General features: G+C 37.8%; 1 protein-coding gene across 1 annotated transcript in view; it reads left to right on the forward strand.

The window, feature by feature from the left end:
* Positions 1 to 19,132, forward strand: part of atrnl1b (attractin-like 1b) — a 49,924-nt gene that overhangs the window by 19,726 nt on the left and 11,066 nt on the right. The window contains exons 21-26 of the mRNA XM_068305558.1: positions 4,512 to 4,564; positions 6,231 to 6,325; positions 6,474 to 6,552; positions 8,482 to 8,639; positions 11,921 to 11,982; positions 15,198 to 15,276. Of these exons, the coding sequence (XP_068161659.1) occupies positions 4,512 to 4,564; positions 6,231 to 6,325; positions 6,474 to 6,552; positions 8,482 to 8,639; positions 11,921 to 11,982; positions 15,198 to 15,276 (526 nt within the window). The remainder of the gene's footprint in view (positions 1 to 4,511; positions 4,565 to 6,230; positions 6,326 to 6,473; positions 6,553 to 8,481; positions 8,640 to 11,920; positions 11,983 to 15,197; positions 15,277 to 19,132) is intronic.

A 19,132-nucleotide genomic window follows, 5' to 3' on the forward strand; every position in this document is an offset into this window, starting at 1 on the left:
GAACACTTAGAATTGAGCCCTAATGAATCGCTATATATACAAAGTTCTGTTTTATTTTTTCTGTGACTTGAGCTAAAGACACACCTTGAAGTCTTTAAAGATGAAAAATGAAGTTTCTTAATAGCCAAAGTAGAATGAGTAAGTAAGTCACTTGCTTCTGACTTTGATTATTACACATGAATGCATCATGATGGAGTGATTCATTTCTTGGAAATCAGAGGCTTGAATTTACCCTTTGAGTGGAAACATTTCTTTTGACTACAATATAGCCAATAATAACAAAACACAATATAAAAAAAAGCCAAAGGTCTTTCTCATATGGAGGGTTGAGCATTGTCATGATTCAGCATTATAGACACAGAGAACCATCAGTTGGCATTAAACTCCCCAGAAACCCCACCTCCTGCAGGATTTCTGCTGACATGCTGGATTCCCCCAGTGTGCTGTTGAAGTACCATCTCCACTTATCTGGTGCTTTCCCTGGAGTAAGCAGAATGGACACTGATGTTTTTAATACCTCTAATGCAGTGAGAGTTATGGAGGGGGCACTGGCATACATAAGTCAGCACACAAACCCACACACATGTTCTGTTTCTCTAAAGTCACGTCCCGAAAATTACCCAGAGGCTTTGTTCTCTGTATGTAAATCATGTGTTTACATTAGCTATTCTCTGTGAGTGTATAAACATACATCTCAAATGACCAGTTTAATTTTTTAAAATAATTACAGTTACAAAATCTATATCCTACCGATGGCTTATACAAATATTTGTGTCGTTCTACATTACACTTTTGAATTAGTGCTTTTGCACGAGTCAGTTGAGCATTGTTTTAATTTATTTTCCGAAGCACACAAGCTGGCATTGTCTTGCAACTGAAAAGTACAATTTTACCAAAATAGGACATACCTTTGAAAATACAAAGAAAATGGTGTCGTAGTCACAGCGACATGTTTGTTATAATCAAATTCTTTGAGTAAAAGAATGCATGAAAGTCATGACATTGAGAAAAAAGAGAAGTTCCAAGAAGGATGCATGGCTACAGGAGAGAGCTCTCCAAATCCCCTCAATAATTCGACGGTAAATAAATAACAGTTTGGACAATTGTCAAGAAGTCGTGTTAATTTGTGTTACCAGATGGAATGCAATGTGCAGCGCAATACAGAGCAACGCTGATGTAACAGGTGGCTAACAGTTCATAGAAACAACCTTTTTTCTATCCCACAAAATGAAAATTAGATGCCAGAACAGGCTGAGCAACCATTTCGAGGAAGAATGTGCTCATACAGGTCTGCAGACAGTTATGGGGAAACCCATTACTGATTATTGGCTTACAGTTTAGCCAACAACATAAGCCTCCAGAATATGTTCCTCATCCTGCCCCTTTGACAAACTTGCCAGATTAGTGATGTCAGCGGTGACTCCAATCAGTAAAATTGAGATAGGTGTTCATGTTCAAACATTTTCTAGTAATCAAGTCATTGCTCTTTTTCCCCAGGTGTCATCTCCTAATTGCGTGTATGTATTGACTAGCAGGGTGGAGTGTTTGCTGTTCCCATTTTGTAATTAAATTTCTTGTATCTCATTACATGTAATCAGTGTTGCCCAACTGCTGTCAACCATTCATTCACTCACTCACCCACCCATCCTTAAACAAAGCCCCCATGCGAAGCGCACACGTGCATACTTTCACACACGCGTGTACTGCGACCGCCACCGCCATTAGGACCTACGAATAATAGCTGCAGTAATGAAGTGAAAGGTGCATTAGCGCGGAATGGAATTGTTTTTGGAAACAATTGATAGAGTCTGCGTTGTGTTACAGTTACGAGTCAAACAAGAACAGTTAGAGGGAGATGTTGCTTATTTTATTGCTCATTTGAATAGTTTATTCAGCGTTCCTTTGAATCTGGAGGTAACTGCTCCGAAAGTATGCGTACAGAACGTGTCAAGGGCAGTGCATAGGTTCGTGGCACATTTTTTCTGTTGCTGTTGGTGTATTTTTTTTCAGCTGTTAAAACCTAGCGTGTGCACGAGTGCAGACAAAGATTCATGTGTAGATCAAATTAAGATACTGCGCCTGGGGATCGCCTCAAGTTCAGATGTCTGCACACATACATGCAGGTGTAGATTAAATTAAGATACAGCACAGAGGAATTGCATTATACCTGTTAAAATGAGCAGCACACATGATCGTTCCGCCATCTGCAAGTAGTAGAAATGTTCTAGCAGCACTGTTCCATACGATTCTTAAGCCTGTGGTATTTGTCCTCTGTGCTGTGGTTAAAGAAGAGTACTGCTTGACCTTGTTGAAGCTTAGTGTCCTGCTCCTATGATATCATTCAGAGCGCCGATGCTGGTCTTTCAGGATTTACTCGTTAGCAAGCAAATCAGAATTAATTTTCACATTCTCATTTATGTCAAATTGTATTGTTGAAATATGGATTTTGATTTTATACAACATGTCTGGAACATAGCAAAATAACCATTGCTAATAGGAACAATTTGTTATCTATGCATTAAGATTGAATCACAGATAAAGTATGAGTTGTCGTTTTCACTCTATAGCCTGAAAGTTTCTCCCCTGTGATATTTAAAGTGTTACAACACATCAGATGTGTTGCCTCCACCCAGATTGGACTGACATTTTTCGTGCACCGTCTTTGTCAATGACACCGTCTGTCTGGTGATTGCGAAGTTCCACAAAACAGTGTCAGGTTATTTTTAGAAGGAAAGTCATCCTCATTCATTGTAACATCATCAGCAGCCACCTCCTCCTCAGTGTCGCTCGTCTCTCTCTCAGAGGGTCTGCTCCCTCTCTGTTCGTTTTGTGTCCTCTGATATTCTCAAATCAACAAGTTTAACCCATTCACAGTACAATAAAAAAAACCCAACTGTCGGGCAAAGGTTATGTAATGGAGGTTTATTTATTTCAGACAGTGCAGTGAGATGAAAAAAGAGATAAGGAACCTGTGAATCCTTATTATGTAACGTATGTTTCACTTAGTTTTACAGGTTTAAGCAAACTGAACACTTGCAGGTCCAGAAAGAAGTGCTTTGTATTTGTATTTTCCATTTATGAGAACAGTGAAAATATTTGAGGATTTCAAAATTGGAGTGTTTATAGAGTAGGGACAACAGATTGGAGGTACGTGAAACCAGAATAATTATACATTTTCCGCATTCATCCGAGTCAGGACCCTCATTAATTTTTTTTCAGTTTCATCAGCCTCAGACTCCGACTCTTGTTTTTCCAACAGTACCTTCTCTAAAACCAACAACATATTGCTTTCGAGTTCAATTATTTAGTATTAGTTTAACACTAAATATGATTTCTAACTAAACTATACTACAAATTACATGAGCAGAACATGAATAAAGTTTATAACTATAAATTATCTATTACTTTCCTCTACCATCTTCTTTTTTTTTCCTTTTGATAATGATCCATCAGGCTGTGTAAATTCCAATCATTCTGACACTACATGGATGCAGCGTTACTGTCATAAGAGGTAGAAATGGTGTATTTTTGCTTCATTGGGTCTCAAAAGAGAAAATTAAAGGGAATTTTCCCTTTGTTACTGTGGGCCTCATTTGAGAGAATGGATCTAACGGTAAAATATTTCTTTAAATGCTTTCAATGTAGTTTGGTATTTAGACAGTGTAAGTAAAATTTCAGGAATGGTACATTTACATTCCATGTGCATTTTTACAAATAACAGCGAGACATAATTGCACTCAAAAAGTTGAAGTTGTATGCCTGAGGCTATACTTTGTTTTTGCTATTTCCTTTTATTTCTCTTGAGCTTCACCAGGACTTTCTTTTTGTGATAATTGCTGTGAAGGGTGCTCACACTTTAATATATTTTTTAACCTCACTTCACTAGATTAAGGATATCCTTTATCTGATGTGGGGTTATCGCTGAAAACGCTCCTACAAATGGAGGGATACTCAAAATGAACTGAAGTGATCATTTTGCTCTTAAAGGCGTCTGATTGCTGAAGTCTGAAGACTCAATCCTTTAACTCCCACAGGCTTCCTGGAATTTTACTAAATTGACGCATCCAAACTATTCATTTTGATAGGTTGTCATTCTGGATTTGCTTTTCACAACTCAATTTAAGTTAATGTATCTCCAATAATCATGTGACAAGTCATTTGCAATGATTTGTTTGCTCCATGGAATGAAAATTACTCCTTTACTTATACACACTGACACGACATTCACTACACACATGATTTTGTTACTTTTTGATCATGTAGCACATTGAGTTTTTTTGGCATGTTACTGTGTTTCTTTGATAAACAGAAGTAAAAAAAAAAATCCAATTAAGTTTTGCAAACTACCAGATTATATCCTTGTTGTCAAAAAGTAAGAGACTTGATGAGGCGCCAACAGCAGGAGCTAATGTGCTGGCACTTGGTGTACACCGCTCCTGATAAGAGACATTCTAACTCTCAATCTGTTAACACTCTTCTTCATCCTCTGCTCTCTGTTTTCTTCACTGCAGATGTGACTCAGAAAACCGTTACCTTGGAAATCCTCTGAGAGGAACCTGTTACTGTGAGTAATTCCCCACTGGACTGCGACTTGCCGGAGAGACACATTCACACACACATGCACACACACACACACCACCTCATATTCTTAGAGATCTTCGCCGCTTTTCTCTCCCTCATTCTTAGACTTTCACTCTTCCGTCCAGGGCAGATGGAGCATTTTAGCACTTAAGCACCAGGGGCGCTTGTTCGGTGACAGAATGACTTGTCGTGAAAATGTCAAGCGCATCAGAAGGAGTGAGTGATTGAGCTAATCAAGGTGACGGAGGAGTAAAAGCTCTTGTATACTCACTTCCTCAATCACCCTCCCACTCATTCATTACGAAAGTTGACAAAATGTTAGTTAGACTTGAGTGCAAAGTTCAGAAAAATACATCAAGATGATTAATGTACAAACCTGGATTTTCAAAGAGAAATGGCATGATGTTGGAGGAATTCATGCAACTCCCATATATACCACTCTTGTTGTTTGTGCTTTGGGTGTTTATTTGGGTTTATTGCAGTGTCCTTCACAGTACTGCAGTTCGTCTGTCTTTGCACGCACCGTGACTGTCCCCTTTTGAAATGCCATAGCCTGACAGTAAGCTGACTGAGGGGAAGATGGGGAACTAAAGGCCTAAAGCTTGTTTTAACCTCTGCACACTACAGAGTGTTTTTCCTCAGCTTTTTTTTTTTTCACAGTGTTGTAAATATGACAGTCCTGCCTAAAAAGCCATTTCCTTTGGATAAACGTGCTGCGTTTATTCATTATGTTTATGAGCTGATGTCTCAGCGTGACTGTGAATCTTCTATTTTGTAAACTGGGCAAATTAAGTAATTTGACTCTCACGTGTATGCATGACTAATGCAATCATACAAAATCCAAAAGTCGACAATGTCGACACATGGACCAAGTTGATGCATCTCAGTTCTGTCACTGTATATTTTATTTCCACACAAAAATCCAATATGATCCCTATCCTTTAGAGGTCACGATGCAGACCCAATGGATCCATTTAAGTTTGAAACACGAACAAGGTGCCCTTCGGTTGTGTAATATGCCACGCCCACACAAAATTATACCCGCCCATTTCGACCCAATCATTGTTAGGAAACCACTTTAACCACACAGTTAGATTGAGACAAACAGATCACACTTTGGATAATAATTAAACCATTTTTATTTATTGTAATTTCTAAGCCAAAAAAATGTGCCTGCTGGAAATTTAATCATCTGCTGCCGCTGATAGAGATCCAAAATGTAATTGCCTACAATATCTAGATTATATGTACATTCACACTTTGTACTTGATCAAGATTCAACTCAAGTATGTATGGAGATGGTGCACAGTAAACCCAAATATGCCCATTGTTAATTAATAATTTGATACTTTATTAATCCCCGCAGGGAAGTTTTTAACAGCTTTCTGTCAAAATCAGATATCCCTACTTGTTCTTGATGAGAAAATTGTGCATCTTGATTAGAGTCATTGGAATTGATTACAGACATTTTGATTTCACTTGTCCCCATCAGTTAGTCTTTTGCTCTGTAGGTTGTTTTGATCATGTCACTTCGCACTAATCTCTTTCGCAACAGTGTTGTAGTAACCACAGTGTGCACCTCCTAACACATTTTATTATTGAACCACAGTAAGGTATATGAGACTTTTGTTTCCTCTCTGATTGAACAGACAATCTCTTGATCGACTACCAGTTCACCTTCAGTCTCATCCAAGAAGATGATAATCACTACACTGCCATCAACTTCATGGCATCTCCTGAGCAGGTGAATATATAAGATATAACACCATGTTTAATATTTAACCTCCTTCAGCTGTCTCTGCTTCTCTTTGTGTTTTACTATAAGGTGCTTTTGTGACATTCTCAGTTAAACTACATTAATATTGTGGTGTTTTCATTTTCTTCATGTAAAGGCTAACAAGAACTTGGACATGTCCATCAACGCATCCAACAACTTCAACCTCAACATCACTTGGTCGGTGGGATCAACAGGTATGTTTACTCGCAGTTTATTTATTGTGTGATAAAGATACTCTGAATCTAGTTGCCCAAACTATCACTTCTTCTTGGGACATCACTTAGATTTTGTTTGTAGAGCCCACATTTCCAAATTTCAATCACATTCTGCTGTCTTTATGGCAAAGATAGTTGCAAAGTAATTCAGAACCTCAATTTGACAGTGGAAGAGCTCACCACCAAGAAATACATTAGCGGAGTGAAAAAGTTGCACAAAGAACTTTGAAAGAGGGACTCCCTTTTTCAGAACAGACAGGCCCTATTTTTGTCAGATCCAGGAAGACAACTGGGCAGTTTAATGTGTCATCAGTGCAATATGACCCCATCCCTACCAGGAAGAGGAAAGGCCATACAAAAATAAAAAAAAGAAGAAGTAAAAGACAGGGAGGGAGAGAGAGAGAAATTTAAAACCTCACAAAACAATTCCCATTTGGATGTTGGAAACCATTAAACATCTGTGGTCATTTTGTGATTTTTAAGGTAAGTAAAGCGGTAAAAAAATAAATCTCAGCATGTGTCCAGAACCTGAATGCCCCTGCTGCATCCTATGCTCCTGCCACACAAAATAACAGTTTACAACTTGAAACTTGATGCATCTTCATAGAAAAATTAAAATACACCATTCAAACAGACAAAATTTTACATAATTACTATACACTGTCCAAAAACAATAATTCCCACTTATTTTTATTTATCATTGAAAACATTATACAATTGGTTCTCTTGGTTATCAACACATTTACTTCTCTGCGCTTAAGATTTTTTAGGCTACAAAAATTCTCTGAATTTGCATAGGTTTAGCAGTCATACTGTCATAAATAATATCTCTTGTTGGCGTGCACTGTGTCACTTTGGACTGGATATAATATGAGTGAGTATACTGAGGAAAGACAGCCAAGGACAAATCAGTCGTCCAGTGCCACCGTTTATCTCCTGCCCTCCCCCTTCTCGCAAGTCATCTGCCACTTCTCCTTCCCCACAACACTGACATTTTTCAGCCACTAAGACACGTTAACCCCCTGCGCTCACCTGCATCACCTTCACCTCTCGGAGCACTTCCATTAATATTTGGAGTTGGGTCCCCTTTACCCTGCAAAGATATTGTGTCCCAGTAGGAACGGGAGCCTCTTGACAATCGACGAGAGCGTGAGGCGCCTTTGGGTGGGAGGAGGAGGGTGATTTCAATTAAGATAAACATGCTCACGTAAGCTCACTCAAGCTGTCATTTTCAGTTCTTTTGTTTCAGAGCTGTGGTTTGGAATGTCAATGCTGAAGACCCCCTGACATGAGGAAGAATAAGAAATATCTTGAAACCTTTTAGTAGATGAAATTAGACTTTTTGTGTGAGAAAGGTGTTCATTTTTATTTCACTATCATCTTATAAATACTAGACACTTTCTAAAGACTACTCCTCCTTTTTAACTCCACAGAAAGGACACACTGCTCATTAATACTGAGCACAGATGGACACAAAAAAGAATTTATGGTAGCAAACATCACGATCCGCAGAGTAACATCCATGAACATATACTGCTAAATTCTGATCCTCACATATACTAAATGCATACTTGATGTACATATGTGCTAAGCCGGCTACAGACAGCAGTGTACCAGTCACCCTTTTAGTTGTGCCTATTTTGTTGACTAAAATGTTGTCAACGTGCAATATATAATTTCATAATAAAGCCCACCGCTGTTTTTGGTCAACCACAAAGAAGTTTAATGCAGTGAAGACATAATAATAACTGCCTCTGCACGCGTCCTTGTCATCCCAAATGGTTTGTTAAAGCCATTAATGGATTCATAATAATATGTTGCTGTTATCCCAGCACTGTCTCTGGATGCATGTGACTTCTCTGAGCGGCAGATAGCAGTGTGCTGAATACGAACTCTTTTCCCCAACAGCTGGAACAATCTCTGGAGAGGAGGTGCCTATTGTGTCCAAAACTAACATCAAGGAATACAGAGATAGTTTCTCTTGTGAAAAGTTCACCTTTAGAAGCAACCCCAATATTACCTTCTATGTCTACGTCAGTAACTTCTCATGGCCCATAAAGATCCAGGTAAGTACTATTGATATCCTTGGACTGACTCATATGTTGCAGATAACACCCTTGATCTGATCCGTTCTCAGTTCTGTGTTGTGTCTTTTTAACTGCTCACCAAATATACAGTATATGTATAATCATCTATAGTACAAGTATCTCACTGATGAACCATCGGTTGTAGTCAGACATGCATAAAAAGAACTGGAGCAGCCGTGTTTGCAGATGCGGAGCTCAGGGTGGTTTCAAGTGCACATTATTCTAATTACACATTTAATTAGCAACAGTTGCTGTGCATAGGTGCGCAGCTGTAATTTTTTCCCCTCTTTTTTGAAAAGGACCATTTAAAAGCACCATTTCTGAGCTGTTTTTCTGAATGGAAGAGATTGATTTGATGTTTTGAAGAGGGCCAAAATACATTGCATACAATACGTGACATTTACTGTTCATGGTGGGATTTTACAGAACACAACAATATATAATTTGAACCTCTGTCAAAATATTTATGTTTTAGGCAGTGAAATTAAAACAGTCTGAAGGCCAGTAACCACTGTTGTCAGTGAAAATTAGAGACTGAGTGTGATGTCCACATATTTCACATGGGAAAAAAACACTACAATTGAAATGTCAGGCTATTACTCTTTTCAAACTGAGACAATAGTTTCTGAGATGTAGAAATGAATACATGCATGGTCTTACAAACTATCTCACTCTATAAACTGTAGCATTTTTAGCACTGCTTCAGTTTTAACAGAATTAGTCTAAAACTACAATAAGTAGTGATTACACAAAGGGCAATAGACTTATTACCTGATTTGAAACCTTGAGACAATCAGTTCTTCACCCAAGATGACAAAGGAGCTCAGTGGTTGCCATTTTAACACTGACTATGATATTATTGCTGTGGACCTCTTCCCAGAGGTCCAAGATGCCAACATCTATGATAAAGAAATCCATATGTTTTACGTGTGTAAGTCAACCGGGGGTTTATGTTGAAAATAAAGTTGTTAGGTTTTTTTTGTCATTGATTCCTTCCCCCTTGGAGCATCACTAGCTATTTGTGCTGTTATGTGAAAGGTGTCCCTCATTATGACAAACTCACAAATAGTCATCATCTCAATCAGCAATGCCTCTCAGCTATGTGGACCTTGATCACATCTTTCAACTCATTTCAGCCCACAACTTTTCTTTTTGAGGTCACTGTCGCTCATCTAATGGCATCACTTCAGGGTACAGCATGCAGCAGATTTAAAAAAAAACAGCTAATGCACTTTATTTTACCCGCTTAGCACCAAGCAAAAACCAGAGAAAGTGTTGATCATAGTGAAATATTTATTTGCTAAAGAGATGGATTTTTCCATATGCACTGGTGGAGACCAAAATCAAGCTAAACGAGAGTAAAAATTGCCAGAACTCGTTCTCAAATGGATACTAGAACTGATAATGTTTGTGTTCTGAAGACATTATTTCAACTTTGAGAATAGACTATTGAATGTTCTTCACATGATCTAGTTGTTAATAAAAGTTTTCAACAAATGTGGATGGACTGTGGTAGAGTAGTATCTTATGTGTCTGCCCAGCTGTGGAAATGGCCCGGTAACACATCACTAAGATTTCCTTGCAAAAATAAAAAAATAAACAGTCTCTTATTTGTGATGCACTGGTCAGAGATGTTAAAGCGTATAATTTCTGTACCAAGATAAGGTCTCTCCCTCCTTGCCTTTATGTTGCAGAGATGAATAGTTGTGATAAAGCAGGATTTTGCAGATGCTCTCATGAACCTTGGCTCTGTAGTGTATGCCATTTATACGTGGATAAAGATAGCAACACGAATTTTCTATGATGTCATAATGAATCTGTGCAATGTAATAAAAGCCCTCTAATGGAGATACATTCTAAAATGATAACATTGATCGGCCAGGCTGATGAATTGAAATCAAATTAACCCTAAGCGTACCCGTTCGGCCTTGAATTTTGCAAAATCAGGATTGTAAGCTCTAAATAAATCTGCACACTTCAAAGGTAGCAAAACATCTGTCTAATGAGTGTTTTGCAGTTATGTTAGTCATGCCACTGAGCATTTCATTTCAGATCAGTGATTCTCATTGTCTACTTAAAAAGGTTGAAAAAGCAAAAGCGGGTAGAACTTTCTCAGGGATTATTGAGGTTTCAATAAAGACCATCGGTCTCATCTCACAGTGTAGCCTTTGTACAAAGTTCTCCCCTGATCGATGTTCTGACTAGTCCATTAAAGATAATTGAGGAAAGGGAAAGTGGGATACTGTTCTCCTTTGATGGTGACTCAGTGGTTCTGCCTTTTAGCCAAATTAGTTTCATTTCTGTTCTACCATTGCTTGGCAATTAGGTTTGGCAACAGAACCAATGCATCGTCTGTCATTAATTGAGTCAAACACCAACACAAGTCTTTGGAATATCTACCTCATCAACATTCAAAGTGTTGAACATACCGTCAGTAATCCATTTCTAGAAGCACAATTTGTACCCTATTACCCAGCCATATATTCTGTTAAGCAGAAAAGATTCAATACAGCTGCAGATGACATGGTTTTGTTTGCATCTAAATGCTCTCAGGGCAAAATGCCTTCAAATTATGTGCAGTAGATAATTACATGTCTCCATGATGTGGCCTATCAAATGTGATTTAGTTGCTAGTGCTGCATTTAATTCATCTTTTAATGAAGGTAGAACATGTCTTTGACCCTTTTATTTTCAGACCACGCTGATGACGCAAGTATGCACACTAAATGTTATTCCCCTTGTGTAAACAGGATGTTATTGAAAGATGATGAAAGTTTATGGTTTGATTAGATTGTAAATGTCTTATTTACACAGCTAGTAATGCAGAAACAAAATAATTAAATTTATTTATTTTTTCTTCTCTGACCTCAAGTCCTTAAGGAAGAGTATGTGGTCGACCCAGATATGGTAGATATAAGACATATGTCAGCTTGTGCATTGAGTAGTTCATATGAAGTATCTGAAAAGAGCAATAACTGCTCAAAACTTATGAATTGTTTGTAGACAAAAAGCTTTTTTAATAAATTTTAAAAAGGCAAGAAAAAAAAGATTTTGTCACACCTTTCACAACATGAAATCCATGATTAGAACTGTAAAAAAGAGTGTGAGAGTGCTTTCAGTAGTATATAATTTTAATTTATGGAGATTTCAGATTGTAAAAGAAATACAAATAAACACTCAAAATGTCATTAATCTATTACCCACGAGAAAATGTTTTTTTTTTAAAATTTTACTGACTAGTTGTTTTATTTTCTAAACAGATTGCCTTCTCCCAACACAACAGCATCATGGACCTTGTCCAGTTCTTTGTCACATTTTTCAGGTAAGTGGGTCAGATAAGTTTACAACTTAGATATATACTCTTGTTATGAGTTATTCTAAGTGTCCAACCGTTGAGCATTATCCAGATTATGACTCACCTCCTCTTCATGTGTCACATATGCTTTGGAGCTTGATATTCATTAAACCTACTGGACCAGGTTTCAGGTTAATACAGGTTAATACATACTCCTTGTCTCTTTGAAGCAGCAACTCTCCATTTTCAAGTGGTAATAGAACTATTGCTAACAATAAGCATAGGTGCATATTACTGATATCAGAGGAAAAGGCACAGGCGATTTAGATACAATGGCTCTTGATGATTTTTTTTATCCTGAAAGCCTCAACAGAAATCTTTTCTTATTGAAATTTTTGAAATGAGTCAATTGCAGTCTCACAAAATCAGCAGAGTCGGAATACCCGACGAGAATGTGGGTATAATTGGAAAATTGAAAGCTTTAATTTGGATGCTGACATTTGTATCCATATCAGTGTTGATGTCTTACATTACTGTAGTTGTGGAGCTCTTGTGATTTTGAAGTAGAGTTTCACATGTCTCAATCCAGAAAGATGCTCACTTCACCATGTTGTATAGACATATCAACCCACAAAATTACCTGTAAGTTAACTCGGATTGTCAGTATAGACTATTGAAGTACTGGCCTTATAAAAAGCCTTAAAGTAAATGGGTTATTTGTAATGCTACAATATCTGTGTGGGTTCTCAGTTATCCAGGTCATGGTTATCCAAAGCTATTTAAATCAATCCACTGGACTTTAAGATTAAGTTTCTTGAAGACGTTTCGCCTCTCATCCTTTCGCCCATTTACAATCATGTCATTTCGAAAAACTCCCAAAAATATTGTCTCAGCAGATAAACCCGGGTGATGTGTCTCATGCTAATGACCGTCATTAATATGCAAAGGTGAAACTCGCATTTCAGCGACCCCCCTTTGACAACCCTGGGCACCCCCATCAACCATCGCTGGGGAACCAGACGGGTTTCTACTACGGTCATTGAAATGTGAATAAAACTGACCACACCCCACAGGGTTAATAAGCTGGGACAAGACCAGCCAACTTCAGAACTGAAGAAGTCTCTTTGATTGATTTAAACAGCTTTGGATAATGCTACAATAGTACCATTGGAGGAAATGGTCAGTTTTTGAATTGAAACCAATGAACAAACTAATATGGAAGTGTCAAATTTCAGTTTAATTTTAGGTTTTGCCAACCACAGTATCGAAGGACTACCACATATCTGTGTTGCTGTCAGGACTGGAATAGAATACAGTCTCTGCCTGGGGCACCTGCCCGTCATTCCCTAGTCTACAGAAACTTTCTCCTGAAAAGCTGTCACACAGTCAGTTATCTTCTGCCGCCTTTGCGATCAAATTACAGTTAAATAGCAAAATTTAAGATATTGGGGGGAGAAAGGAGAGAAAGACAGAGTTTATTCTATCTGAAAGGTTCACACAAGTACACTACTAGTCAAAAGTTTAAGAGTGAAAGCAAAGCAACCTGCAAGTGCTGCACATTTATGGGAACTTTTGCAGCTGAACTTCTGACAAATATTTGATGTCGATTGTAGAAAGAATCCCATGAGTATGTTCAACTGTTCGATCTACAAAAGGTTGCTACTTTGAGGAGTTGAAAGTTAAGAATATATTTTGGTTTCTAAATTTATTCCATGATGTCTTTTTTAACTACAATTTTTATTTGTTCTACAAGTTAATTCCGGATTACAATGAGACTTTAACTGGCTCATTTTCAATTAAATTCTTGAAAAATTGGGGTGTTATAAAACATTTGACCAGTAGTTAGTGATGTTCGCTTTGTTGTGATGCTCCGATACGCGTCCCAGACTCGGTGGGCGTTTCCATGTGAACCACTGCTCCGTAGCCTGCTTCAGACATGGAAAAACCACATGACTGGTGATGTTTGGCACACTCAAGTGCTCTGAAACAGTAAGCGCTCCATTCACCAGGTCATACACTAAGAAACTTATTTTCAGGCTCTTTTGCGGGAAACACAATCAGCCTGATAACAAAATATTAAATCACCCTACAGGGCCCCCATGAAAAAGCCCTGTTTTCTCCTACTGTCGTTTTAAGGAAGATTAGGTTTATATATGATAACTGTAATTTATGTACTCTAGAAGATATAGTTGAGATGTTCTATTGAATTAACTGCTTGTAGAACATAGCTACAGATTTTTTTCCATTGTAACTTTAGCCTTTTTGTATGTACAATAATTAAATGGATGCAGTGTTGCCTCGTTTGTCTCACTTTACACATTGAGTGACCACTGCAGCATCACAGTCCATAAAGAGATCAGAATGGCTAAATAAACAAGGATTCAAGTTTCCTTATAGCCACAAAGGCTGACAATGAAAGCCAAAGATCCATATAAGGATTTCTGTGACTTCTGTTACATGAAAATGTCACTGAAGCCCACACAACAATGTCCTTCATTCACTATTATCTCCAAAGTGTCTAAGATGCTGCAAATACTTCTAAAAGAATGAAAGGTTTACCAGCTTGTGTATCTCTAAAATAAATTCTGTGTGCGATAACAAGATGTTTGAAGCACAGAGCTTTCCAATCACTGAACACTTTAATGCTGGTTCCATTTGTTTTCTTTCGTAGCCTGCCTTCTACCTTCAACTGTGTTTCAGAAGCGTTCCTATGTCACAGTTTGCACAGGTGTTATTGAGTTCTACACAGATCCTTGTGATTGGATTTACTAGGTGAGGCAGGCAAATTGAAAGCCCATTCAAGCTTAAATGTCTAACAAATGGACCCGAGAAATCGGAGCCTGTCATGGGTCTGTGGTGAAATGTAACAAGCTGTCCATTTTTGAAAATGTGGCATGTCCCTGAAGAACAGTGCTCATTTATCGTTTTCTACACTTTTTTTGTTGCTACATGTAAGGAACAAGGTTGTTTCTGGAGAATTTCTACTGGAAATGATCGGACACTTGCTTAACTGAAATAAATCAATTTTGATGTTCAATTTGTCCACTTTTTCCAATTTGTCAGGTTTTCATCAGCTTCTCTTGGTGTCTATAGTCAGCCAATTATAGTGTGGATAACCTTATTAGATTATCCCTGGAATTTGGATTATTGTTTAGGATAACTGTCCAAGGAGAGAGGGAATATGACATTTTAGATTTCTTTTAGTCCTCTCACTTGCTATTTTTTCCTTTCCCCTTTTCCAGTTGCTTTTTATCACTACTCCTGGTGGCTGCAGTTGTGTGGAAGATCAAGCAGACCTGTTGGGCTTCAAGACGGCGAGAAGTAAGTCAAGTATCACTACTCAACATACTGAATCGAGATAGTCCTCCAAAAAGCATTGTAGACAAGCACATTTTTATTTGGCAAGATCAGAAGCTACCATAATGGCTAACAACCAATGAAATGGAGAGATCTTTGAGAAAAGTGCTGTGAGAATGAGAGAGACCAAAAATTATTATGGTTAAAGAGTACTGTAATGGTGATGATTATTCATGTGAATTAAAGTTGAGACCAGTGGAGTTACTGAAGTAAAAGAGGGTAGAATGAAACATCGACAGTCCGTCTGAGTATGAATTGACTAAGATGATGATCAAACAGGGTGAAAAATTAAATGATTGACAGCAGACATTAAAACGAAGGGTGGGGAAGGTGATGTAGCTCACTGTCCTTTAAACCAATCCATATGTGACTGTTGCTGGTTTCTGTACAAACAACCACCTCTTCAAAGTGAATCTTGTATTCTCCTTGATGTTTCATACTCAAATAATTTGAAGTTTAATACGATTCACATCCATCCTGATGATTCACAGTCTAGTAATGAAGCTCACACAAGTTATTTTCCCTTTGGGGATGACATTGACAATCATGGGATCTAAATTTTATGTCCTGTAATTGATATATGAAAATAAACAAGACTGATAGCTACCATGGCAGCGAATCAGTCCTATCCAAAGAATTAAAGTCAATAAAAATTAATGCAGGCAGATGGGCTTGCATCATTGAAATTCTGATCACTTTTCCTATCTGATCTTGGCATTCATATCATCTGTTTGTTGCTCCCCTTCAGCTGACTGATAAAAATAGTCTCCAATTCTTTATTTTATATTAAAAAAATGCCACTAGACAAACAAAACACTTGTTGGATTGTAATGAACCTAGGAGATAGTCGGAAATTTTTTTTGCGGATGACAAACGAGTTCATCTTTTCAATGTTGATTTGTCATCATCTAATACATTTGCTGTGTATTTTTTATTTATTTTTGCCCAGTATGTGAGTGCAGATTATCTGAGTGGTGTCATTTAGTAAAAGGACATGACAAAACTTCCTGTCCATAAAGAAGCATCAGATTGAACACTGTCCTCATAGATCTGAATGTGAAGTCATGAAATTGTGAGTTACACACTGGGATTATTATCGTATAGTATATATATTATTTGCTATTATTATTTGTTGGCTTCAAGGGTGAAAAGCAAAGTTGTTTAAGAGAGATTAAATAGTATTATTCAGTTTTTTTGGTTATTTATCTGATCAGCTAACTTTGGATTTGGTCATTTATATACTGACCCTATGATTCTTTCTATTGGTCTGCGGTAATGTTGACATAGAAATGTCTCCAGCAATGTTTTTGTTATTATTGTTAATCTCTACCATTTTTTTAACCTCAGAGTTCATAGTCTATGTGCAAAAAAGATGGTTTGAGTATTTATGGCTGCACACAATCTGATTTGCTTCCAGCAATGTCCCTGGAGTTAGCCTTCAGGGCCAAATAAGTTTTTTTTGCCATAATTTGACAAGGAAAAATTGGAGGATGTGAGATTCAAGTTAAAACAAGTAGCTTTATCAAAACTGCCGCAGCCCATTACTATAAATGTGTAAAGCATAATGTAGAGAGTTTTAGTGTAATTTCTGATTGCTCACTTGTTTTGTGACAATACCAGGTCTTAAATGGTATTAGATAAACTGAATTGGTTTTTGCCAATCTTGTTCATTGTTGAAATGATTGGCTCTTGACCAAGAATTGTGCCCAGTTAATTTGAAAGGGCCTAGGACAGCCTTACAAGATTTGTCCAAATATGGAATAGAGGGATTTCAGCGCAAAGCCATCTAATACTCACAAGCCTCCATCTGACATGAGGACATTGCCTAAATGATTCTTAATGAGGCCACTTGAGATAAAAAGGGCCATATAAGGCACTGATCGAGCCAGATGCCACGTGAATGTGTGGTACAAATGTTAGCAACTTGTTAATTGAAATCTATATTTGTACATCTGGACTACACTGGGTCTAAAAGAGCAATTTAAACCACTTTCTTGTTGTAATGTAAGATTTTCATTAAAGTATAGCTGATGTGAGTATTACTTGAACTATTGTTAATTTTTAATTTAAAAATGAACTATTGTTACAGAAACAAGTCCTCTAAGCCGTAGGCTGTGTTCAGAATGCAGACAAATCAGATTCCAATCAGATTCCCTTTCATATCCGATTTTTAGGGCTGACTGTCCACACTGTTTTTTGCAAGTGTCCAAATGAGATCTTGCTCTGCCACATTATTGGCCAATCTGACAGGTTGCTGTAGCAACGACTTCGGGGCGGAGGTGTCCTCATTGGCTCTTGCATCACGTAGGATGACGTCACAGACAGTCAACACTGATCGGTGTGTTTGGAGCTGTTTAGACTGAGACACATCTGTCCAAAAGCGATTTGAAACTACCTCCCGAAAGTGGTTTCAATCCGTCTTGGAAAAATTGGAATTTATGTTGGATGTGACTGTTCAGACTGAAAAAGAGACATCTACTTGTGCTAAAAATCAAATTTCGAGTGCCAGTCTGAACGCAGCCTTAGAGGCCTCTTCGAGTTAGAGAATTGAGGTGCCTTATGCTGGTTACAGAATTTCCAGTTATTCACACTGAGCTGTTGTTTCATCGCACGAATTCATTAATTGGTGAAGGGCTTTCTGTTTTTGTCAGGACTTGAAAGAACTTTGGTACCAAAGGTGCAGCTGTTGTATTAAAATAATTTTAATTGAGTACAGGTGATTGGGTCCACAGTGGGGAAAAGGGGATGAAAAGACAACAGCTGTAAATGTCACAGAGGCGGCGGTGGTTGACCTCTTTGAGCATACCTGTGGGGGGAAGGGGTAGATGGGAGGGAGTGCTGACATTTCACAACACTGTGAAGCGGAGATGTTTTACACACAAACATGTGAATGTATCTAATGCAGTTCCTGTGTTTTTATCTCTCTCGTACACTCACACAAACACACAGACACAAGCTGCACCTGCTTGTAACGCACATGTATTCAGACCACCATGCTCAGGAACAATGTTTTACTGGCACTCTAAAAGCACTTAGACATGTTATTTAATTGCAGTTAAAAAATGTTTTCAGTATATGTCAGAATACCATTGATTCACTCGCTTTTGTGGATGCTAAGGATATAAGTTGTGTATGATTTTATGTCACAAATGTACCTTAGTTCCTTATCTCTTCTATATGAACAGGGCTGTAATTTGTCTAGCAAATTAAGAGCTATTAGATGAATGATGCAAGTAAATGCTAATGATTACATGAGATTTGCATGACATATTGTAAAGTGAGGCAAAACATTTACTTTGCTTTTAGTTTGTATGCATTAGTGGGAATCTGTCTGCAAACAGCCCTGGGAAGAATGGTTTAATAACTAAATCCACGACTTTGAAGACTCATCAGCAATCAATTTAGGATCTATCAACCAGTTACATATTTGTTTGGTGGATATACAGTAATCTTATTGTGGGTAGCCCTGGACTTTTGCCTGGTATACACCAATTTTTTTTTTCCCGGTTGATAGTCTAATTTCCCAGTTAAAAGAAACAGATTACTCAACTCATACTGCTCATATGCCCTTTAGCAGACTTGGTGTAGTCACATTGTGTTCTTTCCTTGAAGAGCACCAGACATTGATTGCTATAATGAGCTTATCCCACTCTTAAACCCCTGGTCACCTTGATTGGTCCTTGTTAAGTTTAGGTGTGCACTTCAGTAATTTCCTCTAAATTTGGAGAGGATGGAATGTGACAGTGATCAGGAGTTCATGCAAGTAACACATACTGATAGCAATAAAGTAAGCTGTGATTTAATAAATATTTCATATTCA

Source organism: Antennarius striatus, chromosome 21 (assembly GCF_040054535.1).
Source record: "Antennarius striatus isolate MH-2024 chromosome 21, ASM4005453v1, whole genome shotgun sequence".
NCBI lineage: Eukaryota > Metazoa > Chordata > Actinopteri > Lophiiformes > Antennariidae > Antennarius > Antennarius striatus.